General features: G+C 35.4%; 1 protein-coding gene across 13 annotated transcripts in view; it reads left to right on the top strand.

Annotated features, from left to right (window-relative positions):
- Positions 1 to 14458, top strand: part of AGTPBP1 (ATP/GTP binding carboxypeptidase 1) — a 59423-nt gene that overhangs the window by 23723 nt on the left and 21242 nt on the right. For all 13 annotated transcript variants that reach the window (XR_010426466.1, XR_010426467.1, XM_064641186.1 and 10 more), the window contains 12 exons: positions 80 to 177; positions 1084 to 1200; positions 1806 to 2518; positions 5987 to 6070; positions 6667 to 6753; positions 6844 to 6992; positions 8413 to 8500; positions 9197 to 9341; positions 11126 to 11279; positions 12038 to 12218; positions 13637 to 13766; positions 14135 to 14266. Coding sequence is in view for 11 of the 13 variants with exons in the window: in XM_064641186.1 (XP_064497256.1) it covers positions 80 to 177; positions 1084 to 1200; positions 1806 to 2518; positions 5987 to 6070; positions 6667 to 6753; positions 6844 to 6992; positions 8413 to 8500; positions 9197 to 9341; positions 11126 to 11279; positions 12038 to 12218; positions 13637 to 13766; positions 14135 to 14266 (2078 nt within the window). In the remaining 2 variants the exon portion in view is untranslated. The remainder of the gene's footprint in view (positions 1 to 79; positions 178 to 1083; positions 1201 to 1805; positions 2519 to 5986; positions 6071 to 6666; positions 6754 to 6843; positions 6993 to 8412; positions 8501 to 9196; positions 9342 to 11125; positions 11280 to 12037; positions 12219 to 13636; positions 13767 to 14134; positions 14267 to 14458) is intronic.

Here is a 14458-nt window from a genome sequence, read left to right as displayed (position 1 = left end):
AGAACAGAGGAGTTCTTCTTTGAACTTGTATATTGGATTAAATGTATAATCTGCCTTACCAAACTTTTTTGTATTGTAGTGGATGATGTAGTGGATGAAAGTGATGATAACGATGATGCTGAAACAGAATCTGAAATTGAAACTGAAAATGATGATGATAAAGACCAACATTTTAAGGTTGGTAGAGACAAAATTAATCAAAAAAGCTCCTGAAACTTAAAGGAAGCAGGTGCTGCTTGGAAATATCAGCCTTTCTTGTTCAGATGGCTTCAAGATTTTTATCAAAATCTGTTTACTTCACACTTAATGTGTCTGGAGTACGGTAGAACAGAACTGCAAAGTCTTTTGGCAGTGTTCTGTTCCCCACTTGTATTTCTCTCAGCCCACTTCTCCTACATAAGCTGCTCAGTTACGTAGGAGCTGCTCTGACTTTTTTGATCATTCTGGACTGGGATTGAGTAGATCAGTGTTTCAGCAAGGTAGTAAGTTCAGGCAACTGTAGAGGCACAGATAGATCTTTCACTGTTGTACCACTTTGGGAAGTTATTATCCTGCTCTCCACCTGCCACTTGGAACACGGATGGATATTTGGTCAGAACTGCCTTATTCAGTATTTTTATATTACAGGTATTTAGGAGTTAATTGAATTGTCTGTCCATAGACTGGAAAGACAACTTTTATTCAAGGATCTGATGAGCCCTGATGAAAGTAGTGTCTTCTACGGAAGCAGCATTGCTTTGTCACTGCAATCAGTTGAAGTCTCCACATTCCAAGTTGCAATAGTCAAAATATGCACAGATCTCATGTAAAGTGTAGTCTGATATCTGTATATAATAAATTTGTGTAAAAGGAAGAAAATTGAGATGTTTTAGTATTTCTGTTGAAATAGAAACTTAGGCATACTAATAAAACTGAGCTGCTTAAATCTTCATGAGAAAGCTGCAGTTCAGCTAATTTTCAAATAGGGGTATGCAGCTTTTAAAGCGTGGCTGTGTCAGGCATAAGAAGCGAATGTTTCAGATTAATGTTTTAGAAGTGTATTTATTCTGGATGCAAGATTAATTTGTTCTGATGATCTTTCAGAATGATGATATTGAGACTGATATTAATAAACTGAAACCTAGACAGGAATTGGGAAGACCCATAGAAGAATTGAAAATGTATGAGCAGTTTTTCCCAGAGCTTTCAGAAAACTTTCAGGTAAAGTATATGATTCTCAGGACATTTCTTGTTATGTCAGGTTGACTCTGGAATACACTTTGAAGTTCTTTTTTTGATGGATAGTTCCTCTAGCCAAGAAACATGGGTCTGCAGTTCTAGTTCTACATATGAGAGTGATATATACTAAGTAACTTAGTTAAATGTTATGGTTACTTCAGTCTGACTGAGAAGGGAACTGTGGGCAGATGTAAACAAAACTGTTTTCTGATGTCTAATTATTGGACATTGCAGAAATAAAATAGTAAGAAAGGACATGAGATTTCTGAGAGCTTCATTGTATTAGGTATTTCCTTTATGCTGTGCATCTACTTAAAATCAGTGGTTAAAATATCTGGGTCAATTGCATTGACTTGATACTTTGTTATTGATGAACTACTTGTTTATGGCTTTAAAGCTTTCATCTTGTAAAAGATGAACCTTAATTGCTATGATAGCTTATAACAACTGTTATCTTTTAAATTATATTTCTTTTGGATTATTCAAAAACTTACCTCAGGAACAGGGAAAGAGAAATGTTTCTAATGTAAATGGAACTTAGGAACTGTTAAAATTTTTTTAAATTATTTTTTCACCTTTTTTTTAAGGAATGGGACTTAGTTTCCAAGGAACCAAAGCCTTTTGTACCTGATGCAAATCTGAGTGGACCTATTGTTGTTCCTACAGCCAGCGAGGAGCACTCTGCTGAAGCAAACCAGTCAACGAAAGGGGTTGCTTTGAAGGAAAGCAATCCTTTTTTGAGAGAGGAATATAATAGAAGGCCAGTCTTTCTGGAACTACCAAAGAAAGATGGTATGAAAGACAGTAGTTCACATCACCAAAATGATCAAAGAAACATACTTCCATCATGCCAGTGTCTAAGCCAAGAAATTGTAAAAGGCTTAGACAGAATCAGTCTGCAGAACAGTGCAAAAAATGATCAGTATTATGGTCCAGGGTGTGTAGTAAAGAAGGAAAGCATAGCTAGCCTTACCACACTTGCTTGTGGTAAGCCTTGTGAACATGTTTCACCCTGTGGAAGTAGCCTATTTGAAGGATCATCTGTCCAGCTGGGAAAACTCTGCTGCACTGGAGTGGATTCAGAGGAAGAGGAGGATTCCAGATCTAGTTCATCAGGGGAACAAGTCATGCTTGAGGTTTCCGATGTATCATCAGTTCATGACTGTGATCTTTATATTGAAATGGTAAAAAGCACAAAATCTATTCCGGAATACTCAGAAGTGGCCTATCCAGATTATTTTGGCCATATTCCACCCCCATTTAAGGAACCTATTCTGGAAAGGCCATATGGGGTGCAGAGGTGAGTTACCATACTCATTTTTGTTGTTGTTATTGTTCCCTTGAGGAACAGTTTTTAGGATGAGATTAACTAGATAATCTCCAGAGATCCTTTCCAACCCTGACTGTTTGTGATTCTGTGGTTACCAGGCCATGTTACACAGTTTACTTTGGCATGTAAAACTGTTTTCAGTGAAAAGCAGTTTGAAGGTAGGTGAATAGGTACTGATCAGTGCAGAGCCATAGAGAAGAACACAATCTGATCTGTAATTGCTAATTCTGTAATTCAGTTTCTAAATACTAAGTTTAATTTATACCTTCTCTTTCTACCTTCCCACCATCTCCCATCTAAATTTTGTGGTTTGCAAAATAACATACCAATCCACAGAAAAACACCACCAAATAAACAAAAAAATCCCCAACTGAATGCTCTCGAGGTCTTAGCAAAGCTAGGACAGTTCGAAGATGCTTCAGCTTTTCTCTCTGCTGTGCTAAAAAGCTATCTTTTAGGAAAATGTAGTGGAAAAAGTTAAAAAATTAATACTCTGAAGTATTTGGTTTTGGTGTTTGTAGTATAACAGACTTTAGAGGTAACAAGTGCTGAGAATGCAGTTTGTGTTAGGTCCTGCAGAATGGCACACAATAAACACAGAAGGAAAAATAGAGCAAACCAACAGAAAACAATACATCAACACACCCATTTATTTCTTCTCTGAGATGATGAGGAGTGATGAAGACTGATGAGACTCTTAAGATAATTTGCAGAGTTGGTATGAAGGGTTGGTTCATACATAGTAGGTTACTGTAGACAAATGCGCATGTTAGCAGAACATACAATAGTAGCTATGAGACCTTGCCACCTGCCTTATTATGAGGTTGAATGCCTTTGGCCTTATATTTGTAACTATAACCAACTTAATGAGATTCTTCATATTTACATTTAGATTTTAAAATGATTAAGAGATTACGTGTGTTTAGGTGGTATAATTAAAATCCTTTAGCTGTTTCATACCTGTTGTAAAACAGTGATCTTGCCAGTGAAATGAACAAGTGCTGAAAACTAATGACATAATGAATATACCGTTCAGTGTTGAAGGAAGAGAATCTTCCCTGTAAGTTCTTTATTAGATAGTCAGTTTAGAAGAGAGATAGTCTTTAGTCAGGAATCACCTAAGAACTGCATTGTAAAAAAATCTTGCAAATCCTCAAGTATGTTTTTGTACTAACTAATTATTCTGAAATTTCCTGAATAAAACTGAGTGAAGTCAGATACAATTTGTCATTCCAGTGCTTGTTCTTAGATATAAAGAACTGTAATAACGAACCTTGTGTGGTTATACATAAAGCTGATTTGTAGAACATAATTTCAGGGTATATTTTAACTTTAAAATATTTTGGGTTTGTTATATTTCGTATGTTGAAAGTAACTTCTTTAAGTCTTGTGTGAAACAAGAATGAAATATCAGATAGTACTGCTAACCTTGAATCAAAAATCCTACATCACATTTTTAAGATACACTATTTTAAGAATTCAGTTTTCTACAAATGAGTCAAGTCTTGTTACTTCAACATAACAAACTTCTGAGAAGGGAACCTGTTTAAAAAGGGCTTAATCTTTTTAGGAATTCATATTTTTTAGGAAAGTGGTAAAGTGAGTTCGATAGGGGAATGTAAAAACTTTAAAGCCTTCTACAAAGGTGTGTCCAAGCTCTTTTGACATTCAGTGGGATTTATGTTCTCCTTAATGCAAGCAGTTAGTTACTGCTAATCAGCTAAGTCTTCTTTAGAAAACCAATGGTTGCTTTAATCCATCCATGTAATTTAAGAAAACATTGCGGGGTCTAAGGTGTGATTGAGTAGGTTTTCTTCATACTTTTGTTAGAGCAATGTGGTGCAGGGTTTGGGGTTTTTTCTTTAGTCTTGCAGTTTGCCAAGAGATGAAATGTTTTTGAATTAGTGTTTTGGAGTACTTTTTCTTTTAAGTTCAGTAGCATGTAATTATCACCAAATGTCTCACCAGGTTATTATTGTTTGGAAAAATGAAATTGAGAATAACTGAAGTGTTTTATGTTACTCTGTTTTAGAGAAGAAAATTATGATATAGTTCAATACCGTATAAATTTGAGTTTAAATTCCTACTTTTTTTCTTCCATTCCTTAAAAATTTAGTTCTTTTTTTTTTCTGTACACTTTTGTATTTTCTAATCATCGGGATCCACAAAGGACTAGTCTATAAGAACACAGCTCACATCAACAGTGTTGGTTCCAGATTTTTTTTCTTTAATTATCTTGATATAGCTTATCTTGATTTTCTTGGAACCTGAAAATGTCTAGTTCTCCTTTTCCTTTTAGTGTTTCCTTGAATACTGTTTCTTCTTCCTTTCTTATACATTGGTCATTATAATGGTATTTGAATGCCATTATTATTTATATAGTATTTATTAAGTATTTTCATTGATGGAGGTTTGCCTTGGCAAAACTCCTGTGATGATAGGAAGTGTTATGACCTTTTAGAGCTGAGGCATGCTGAGGTCTGAAGAGTTCTGTAAGATCAAGTGCAAGATGAAAAATTTGTGGTTCTGTCCTGAGCTGAACCTGTTCAGATAGATTGTGATGAGTCAACCTCATCACAATTTTGTCAGTACATTGGACTTGTGAATTGTTTTCTTTTCCAGTTAGTTTAAATTTAAAAAGGGGGTTCTAGAGTTGTGCACTTACCTTCTCTTTCTCATTTGTTAACAGTATTTATTTTAATTAAATTGCGAATTTCCAGCATGAATACTTTACTGCTCTGTTTTTGTATTCTTCATTGTTAATCTGCCTCCTTTTCTTCTTATTGCAGGTGCTGTGCAAGCTTTTCCACACAGCTCTGCCACTATATTTCATTCTTGAACTGCAACACATTCTTACTTTTCCAAACCAGGACCTAGATACTGCCAGTTGTGCAATGGTTTTATGATCTGGATAAGCATACACCTGACATTTGGCTGACATCACCAAATTAATTTTTATTTGTTACCTAGTCGCTAAATGAACCTAGATCTCCAGAGGTGAAAAGCTAGTTCACTAACACGCTCACTGTACGACCTACTCTCTAAACCTCCTTAATTTTGCTTATGGTAGGACTCATATAAGTTACTAATGTTATCAAGTGTTGTCCTGGATTAAAGCATTAACATAAGTAACGTTTGAGTTATTCCTGCTTCTATTATAAAGTATGAAACTGCATTTTTTTCCATAAGATAAAACCCAGTGGGTTGTCTGCATGAAAACTCAGTTCCCTCACATATAAATATTGGATTCAGTCAGCTGTGAATGCAGGTGTTTAAACTGAAGTACACATAAGTGAGGGTGAGGCTGAGATCTCTCTGAACTATACCACTATCTTCATGTCAACTTTGTTAGTTTTCATTCCTTTATGAGTTAATTCCTCTTTTGTAATTGAGAACACTATGTGAAAGTTTAAATGAGAACTCTGTCTTTTATTTTAGGACAAAAATCTCTCAAGATATTGAAAGGCTGATTTATCAAAATGACATTATAGACAGAGTTGTGTATGACCTTGATAATCTGAGGTAAGTGTTTACCTTTCTGAAAAGAATATTTGACTCATACTCTAAGTCTATTCTGTGTGTATGGCCAGTCTTTGCGAGCGAAGATTTGGGAAAGGTCATTACCCTTCGAGCCTGTGCAGTGGATTTTTTAGGTGAGACACAGTGTGTGCTGAACTGAGCCCACCCTTTAATCCTGAGGTTCATCTGCTGGGGCCAAGTGACGCTCGGACGGTGGCAGCGAGGTCCTCAGGACGTAGGTTTGTTTAGAGTGACCTTCTCTTAGATGGATGGCCTTACAGGGCTGACGAGCTCCATCTGCCCGGGGGAGTTCCCTGACTGGGAATCAAACCTGGGCTGCAGCGGTGAGAGTGCTGCATCCTAACCACTAGACCACCAGGGGTCCCCAAGTCTATTCTACTTACTCTGTAATATGATTTGCAATATTTAAAGCAGATTTCATTGAAAGTTTTATCTGATGTAACAGTGTTTCTGCTATCCAGGCTGTATTTAGAGGAAGATTCAAAGTAGTTTCTGAACTGCCAAGTGAGGACTGAAAGAAATCAATTTGTTTTAGTTAAGTTTGTTTTATTCATTTTGGACTCATTTTCTACTCATAGTTGTTCCATACCAGAGGAGGCAGATGTTTTGAAGTTTAATTCCAAATTTGAATCTGGAAACCTGCGCAAAGTTATTCAGATCAGAAAGTAAGATATTTCAGCTCTTCTTTTCATACTTTAGGCCTTTTATTTCTGCTTCTTAAAAAAAAAGATTGATTTGTTTTTGTTGATCTTCAGAAATGAATATGATCTAATTCTGAACTCGGATATAAATAGCAATCATTATCATCAGTGGTTTTACTTTGAAGTCAGTGGAATGAAAACTGGCATTGGTTACCGATTTAACATCATCAACTGTGAAAAGTCAAACAGTCAGTTTAACTACGGTAAGATACATTTCCCATACTTCGAGAAGAAATACTTAAAAAATATCTATACTAGACATCTCAGCTGTTTCCTTCCCTTCTCCACAGGATCAGTAGTATTCATGTTGTCAGTTTACATGCTTTATTTTAATACTATTTTAATGAAGATGTTTTGACAGCTTCAGTTAAAAACTCAAAATGTATCTTAAACCACGAGCTGTCAGTTTTTAAAGTGAAGTTCTGTTGTAAGTGAGGCCAAAGTGGAAGAAATTTACTGGTGCAATTAAAAGTGATTTAAGACCATTGGGTGGGGTGGACAGCACCAAAGCCTGTTGATTGACAGAGGTCAGGAAGAATGACATCATAAGTCTATTTCTGCATAGAGGTATATTTTCAGATGTGAAAATAAGCAGAGACATTCTAAAACAGTTTTGCCTTTGAATTGCTGGGCTTCCTAAGTGATCCTTGAAGTCTTTAGCAAGTCTGAAGCATGTACCTCATTCAAAAGTACTGGCTTAGTGAATATGCCTTTCTTCCTCTTCTCTGGGAGTGTGTATGTGGTGTGTGTTGTTCAGTTTAAAACCGTTTGTTTCGTGAAGTTTCTTTTTTTTCTTGCTATATGTTCTGAAATCTGTCCTTAAAGAAGGAAGAAGAGAAATTCCTTCCCCCCCCCAAATTCAACTCTTTGTACAGAGTAATATTATATTCTTCTTTGTCATACACATAACATTCACATTGATCAAGTCACAGAATACCAAGTAGTTTAACCAGTAATAAGATGCTTCTAAATTATTTAGTAATCCTCATCAGTTGTCTTAAATCTTCTTTCATGTTGCATATACTTACTTGATAGTTACTTTTGGTTTTTTTAAGTACATTGACTAAATCAGTCTATGTGGTTGGCTAATTACTCAATCAGTAAATGATGTTCAATTACTATGTGTTATATTCTGCTTTAACTTCATATTAAGTATTCAAATTAAGTATATTATCCAAAAATACATAATTTAAAGAGTTAACTGTTAAAAAAGTTGTCCTGAAATTTAGTTATTTTTCAGTTATTTATGCGAATGGATAATAGTATAATTTTTTATATTCTCTTTGAAGCCTTTTTATTGCATGAGTTGGATGGAGTGGGACCCAGGATTTTTTGTAGATTACTGTTTATGCTAACCTCATCTTTCATTTAAACATTTCATTTTGGTCTTCCATGGATCTGGTTCTTTTCTTTAATTGTTATTTTCTGAAAATCAGGAATCTTTTGTCACCTGGTTGAAAGAGCATACAATACCCAGGCATTCATGAAAATATACTCTATGATAGTGAGTGAATAGGTATAGGTAATTTGTAGACTTGTATGTATGTGTTGATGTGGTCCATTAGTGCTAAGATCTTTCTGTTTAATGTTAAGCATTAAAGTGAGATGCACGTTTTCTTTCAGGTATGCAGCCCCTCATGTATTCTGTTCAAGAAGCACTAAATTCTCAACCATGTTGGACTCGTGTTGGGACAGATATTTGTTACTATAAGTAAGTATGTGAATCAAACATATAGCAAATCTTAACTGAAGTTTAGCAGGAGGTACAATTTATGAGGAGAAACATTTGTTTCTGCATTTGATAATTGCGTTATTCTGTTGTGAACAGAGTTTTCTTCCCAAGTTACTAAGGAGAATAATAGAAGTGATAGAAATATACAGGGTCTTATTTTGCAAGCACACTGCTAATATTTAAGCTCTTCATATTTTATACTTTTCTCAGAAACTGCACACTGTTTCAGAGAAGCTTTTAAGAGACTGTATATATGCATGCTTACTTGAAATCTTCTTACTGACTTTGGCTAATACTGACCACATGGTCCTTTTGATGAGCCTCCTGTAATCTATGGTGCAATCAGTGTAGAGCAATCCTGGAACACAGGATGACATGGTACAGCATATCCATATGCAATCCTTCTAGGTTGATAGCTGTTTGCTTACTTTTTTTTGTTTGGTTTTGTTTGTTTTATTGCGTTGCTTGGTTTTGTTTGCTCACCTTTTTCCAATGTGGATGAATGTGTGTATCACTGCTGTAAGACAGGATCTTTACAGTTGGTGGGAATCTGTGTATTTAACCTGAATGTACGCAGAATTTCTAAAAATCCTTCTGACATTTAAAATGTGTGCTCAGAAATAATCAATGGTATGAAAAAAATTAAAATGTATGCTACCTTTATTTTTGCTTTAGGAATCACTTTTCAAGAAGTTCAATTGCTGCTGGAGGTCAGAAAGGAAAATCCTATTACACAATTACGTTCACAGTGACTTTCCAACATAAAGATGATGTGTGCTACTTTGCTTACCATTATCCATATACATACTCAACTTTAAAGGTAAGAAGATTATGGTATGTTACATAGATAAATATTTATAGTTTTAGAAAGTGTGAAATATAAGCATTCATAAGTGCATTTTTTTGTTTCTTTTAATAAAATTTAAAATGCTCCTTAAAATTTGAAAATGTTCGTAATGTTAGTGTTTAGACTGCAAAGTGTATAGGTTGTTCTAAAAAACAGTCCTGGAAAAAAAGAATTGATGCTTGCAGGCTAAATGGGTTTTCTAGGAGTCATAAAAATGATTATGGAACTGGAGCATCTCTTTTATGAGGAAAGGCTGAGGGAACTGGGTCTTTTCAGCCTCAAGAAGAGATGACAGAGAAGACACCTCTGTCAGTCTGTAAGTATCTGAAGGGAGGGTACCAAGAGGATGGAGCCCAGCTCTGCTCTGTGGTGCCAAGCAACAGGACAAGAGGCAACAGGCAGAAACTGACGCCCAGGAAGTTCCTCCTTAACATGAGGAAGAACTTCCCTACTGTGCAGGTGACTGTGCATTGGAACAGGTTGCCCAGAGAAGTTGTAGAATCTCCCTCACTGGGGATATTCAAGAACCGTCTGGACACAATCCTGTTCTATTTGCTCTAGGATGGCCCTCTTTGAGGAGGGAGATTGGAGCAGGAGACCCACTGTCGTTCCTTCCAACCTTACCCATTCTGTGATAATTGATTGGAAACAGTGCTAATTGGATGAAGTATTTGTGTTTGAGTCAAATTTGGGTCAAATGACTTGTATCCTGCTGTTCTACATATACTTCTTGATAACTGAAGTTATTATAATTAAGATAATCTCACTCATCTCACAGGCACTCTGTACTTGTGGTTCTGCCCAGATGCCGGCATGGACTCTCTGCCCACCTGATACCCATTCCTTGACCTGGGACCCCATACTGTTTGCTGGTTGAACACCAGCAGCCTTTACCTAGTGCAGTAGCTGGCACTGAGACACTTTCATTGCTGATACCACTGACTGAAGGGTGCCTGCAGTGCCTACAGCTCCATCTGCTGGAATCTGCTTTGATTCCAACAGCAGCTGGGACATGGGACACAGAGTCTCTGGTATCCACAAAGATGCTCCCAAGAGGTGTGTCGTCTCCAGTTAATGATGCTGAGACCCTTGATCATTCCCAAATCCACCTACACCTGTCTTGTTAGTTGCACTAGTCTACATAGCACGTGCATGCACAGAATAGAGTGAGGCTGCTAAAAAGAGAGAGCGAGCTAAGGCATACTGCAGGGATCAGGTGCTTGATTTTTGTATGGTACCGCAGCCCCCCTCTTGAATTTCCTGAATCCTCAGGTTCCTCTTGTTTCCTCCTTATTACCCAGGTGACTCCAAATCTTTGTAGATTCCTAATGGCCTGTCAGTGAGAAACTGGTGACTTTGGTCTTTGCTATTGTTTCGGCTGTGTCTCAGCTCTCTGTTGCTGTTTGTTGATTCTTCCTTTACTTGTTATCACTTTTTGCAGTGGAAAGGTCATTTATCAGATAACCTTAATGCAGTAGAGGTTCTTACCTTCCATATACCCTTACAGTAACATCTGTGTACAATAATGTACCCTCTCTGCCTTCATCCTTCTTGAAGCAGTTGGAAAAACAGAATCTGTAAAGAGAAGTATTCAATCAGTCAGAGATGTAGAGAATGATATTTCATGGTCAGAATTATGATGGAAACTTGTGCATTATTTAGAATAATAAGAAAGATCTGTTAAATAGTACCTTTGAAGTATGCTGTCATGTGATTTGAAGGATTTGAAGTATTTTTTCATTATTTTTTGGATGAAGATGCATCTTCAGAAGCTGGAATCTATGCACAACCCTCAACAGATATATTTTAGACAAGATGTTCTCTGCAAGACCCTGGCTGGCAACAGTTGTCCATTAATCACTATTACAGCCATGCCAGAATCCAGTTACTATGAACATGTCTGTCAGTTCAGTAAGTATGACTTCTCTTTATCATCATCTGAAAATAATGCAAAACTAGGTATTTATAGAAAAAAAAAATTAGTATTAGCTGCTATGCATTGTAAAAACAGCAATTTAAAATAAGGTTAATAACTTTCTTGAAATTAAGAGGCACCAGTAGTTAGGATTTGCTATCTATTTAGTAATATTTATTTGTAGTAGTCAAATAAAGTTATTTATATTTGGAAATATAAGAGTATATATTAATATATTTAAAATTTTTGTTGCTAGATGGTTTTGTATGTTACATTTTGCAGACAACACTTCTTGGAAAAGAGTGCCTGATGAGTAACGTTTTTCTCCAAATGCTGAGGTTTTTTGCTTGTCAAAAAATCTTTCATAAAGCCAATATGTAAGCTACTGTGATGCGAAGTGAGCTTTGGCTGTAATAGCATTCCTGATTTGTTTGTCCACCCCAGTGTTTTTCTTGGCTGTTGGGAAAAAAGTTGTGAAAGTCCTATCATAACTGCCAGCTCAAACTAGTTGTGACTGTATAATTGTCTGATTTAATTTAAAGCTCCACTGTGATAGTTCTGTAATTAGCAGTCCTTTAAAAAATATTATGGCAATCTCGATCAATAATACTCATACTCAGTAATACTCAAATCACAAATACTGAGTTTTTTGCATCGTAATGAATGTAGCTGTCTATTGGCTCTTTTTTCAATTTAACAAACTGTTTACTTAGCTTAAATCATATTTTGCAATTTCTACGCATACTTCTTTTAGGGAATCGTCCTTATGTTTTCCTGTCTGCACGTGTACATCCTGGAGAGACTAATGCAAGCTGGGTTATGAAGGGAACACTGGAATACCTTATGAGTAATAGTCCAAATGCCCAATGTTTACGGGAATCTTACATTTTCAAAATTATTCCCATGCTCAATCCGGATGGTGTCATCAATGGAAAGTAAGCATACATTTACTTACAAATATGTAGCCTGCACTACTAATTCTTTACATCATTATTTTAAAAAGAATAATCTAAAGTAATCCTGGAAAGATAAAAATGCAGTACTTAATGAGATAAAATCCAACCAACAGTTGCAATATTGCTAGGACTTTTTCATTTTTTTCTTTTTAAAATGTGGTTGCATTGTGTCACAATTTTCAGTTTTATAAAAAATATTTTTAGTTTTCAATGGATAATAATCATTGCTATGTGATTTGACATGACATTTTAATTGTCTCTCTGAACAGCAGTCTTGGATATGTGTAACAGTGTTATATGAGACCACACCTGACATTTAGGAAAAGCTAAACAACTTCCTAGTCCTAATGAAAAAAAAAAGCCTCATATTTGAGAAAGCTTTTTACGTAAATATGTCTTTTGGCTGTTGTCATATGTTGTTAAAAGTGGAAAGTTAATAGGTGTGCAAGAGAAAGGGTAAGAGAGTATCCTGGTTTGATTAAAGTTATTCATAGTAATTATTTCACTTACTGCTACTTTTCTTAATAGATTTAAGGGATATTTCAGAACCTTTTGAAACTGCTGTGAGTAAGCATTCAGCAGTCTCCATTTACTTGGTTACTAGAATTCAAATGAAATGGAAATTTTGCTATGATGAATCTACATTTTCTTCTCATCTAGTTATGGGTAATATTTTAAAGAGTTTTGTGAACAAAATAATAAAAATAAAACCAATTATGGATTTCAGTAGAACTCTGTCTTTAAATGTAAGAGCATGTATATACTGAAACACTTCTAATGAAATAATTCAGGATACAGGGACAATTAAGAAATATGTCCAAACAGACACAATCTAAAGGCAAATGTAATGAAGATGACTACACAGTCATGAATTTCTGCAAGTTTAAAAGTTCTTGCTGATAGCTGACTGAATGCAGAGATGATCTTTATTTGTTTGCTGGGTTTTTGTTTGTTTTTTTTCTGTCTTCTTTTTCTCACAGCTCCTTGTCTCCTAACAGTTTCCTGTTTCAAGTATTAGATTTCTAGTTGACATTAGTCTTTAAATTACAGAAGTCAAGACACCCAAAATGTAAAGATGCCTTAAATTTTTAATTACTGATTTTGAACTAACATTTGAATAGAATTTCAAGCCATCAGTTTCAACAGCAAATAAACAATATTACAAGTGACTTCACATAAGAAGCTACTTCTAATTTATTTTTAGTTTCTCTGTAACATAACTTAAAATACCCCAAACAATTCTATTACATGGCATGTTAGAAAATTGAAGTTTGTTTCTTGCCAGACTCCTTCCAAAGAAGCAGTGGTGATGAGGAAATCTTGAGGTGGGGGGGAGGCTTATTTAAAAGTATGATAATACAGACTACATCATGCGTTTTTCCACCCCCCCGCAATAGCCACCGTTGCTCTTTAAGTGGAGAAGATTTAAACAGACAGTGGCAAAATCCAAATCCAGATCTGCATCCCACTATTTACCATGCTAAAGGGTTACTGCAATATCTGGCTGCTATAAAACGTTTACCTTTGGTAAGTATGTGTGTGTAAGCAATTCTGATTTTTTTTAACTTTATCTGTGTAGCTAGTCTATGAATTAAACATTTTAATGTGGTCTTGTAAACCGTGTCACACTTAAATTTAACTTGGAGAACTGGTCTTCTGCAAACCTGTAGATGTAAATCTGTTACATTGGCTAGGATAGAAGGTTAAACCTTCCTTAGACAAATCCCATGATTTTTGTCATAGTACACAAGTTAATTATATAAGGAATTGTGTTGCTTAATTCTTTTGAACTTTGAACAATAATACAAATAATAAAAAAATTTTGCCTTATGTTACTTTCATAAAATGTTAACTCCGTATGCCTTAGTTTTATTTTGCCAAATGATTTATTGTAGGTCTACTGTGATTATCATGGTCATTCTCGTAAAAAGAATGTATTTATGTATGGCTGCAGCATCAAAGAGACAATGTGGCATACGAGTGTTAATGCTGCCTCTTGTGACCTGATGGAAGACCCTGGTTACAGGGTAAGTTTGACATTTCTACCTCTTTCATTGGGCATGGATATACTTTTAAAATAACTTCCTGATAATATTCTGTGCAAGTAATGACTCTATAACATAAGCAGACTTATTTAAAATGATCTCTTTTTAGTTCATGAGTGTACTTTTAAGTATTTTGAGAGCTTTAAATATTTACATAGAGTGCTTAATTTTTTT

Source organism: Pseudopipra pipra, chromosome Z (assembly GCF_036250125.1).
Source record: "Pseudopipra pipra isolate bDixPip1 chromosome Z, bDixPip1.hap1, whole genome shotgun sequence".
NCBI classification, from domain to species: Eukaryota; Metazoa; Chordata; class Aves; order Passeriformes; family Pipridae; genus Pseudopipra; species Pseudopipra pipra.
This window is presented reverse-complemented; position numbering and strand designations above follow the sequence as displayed.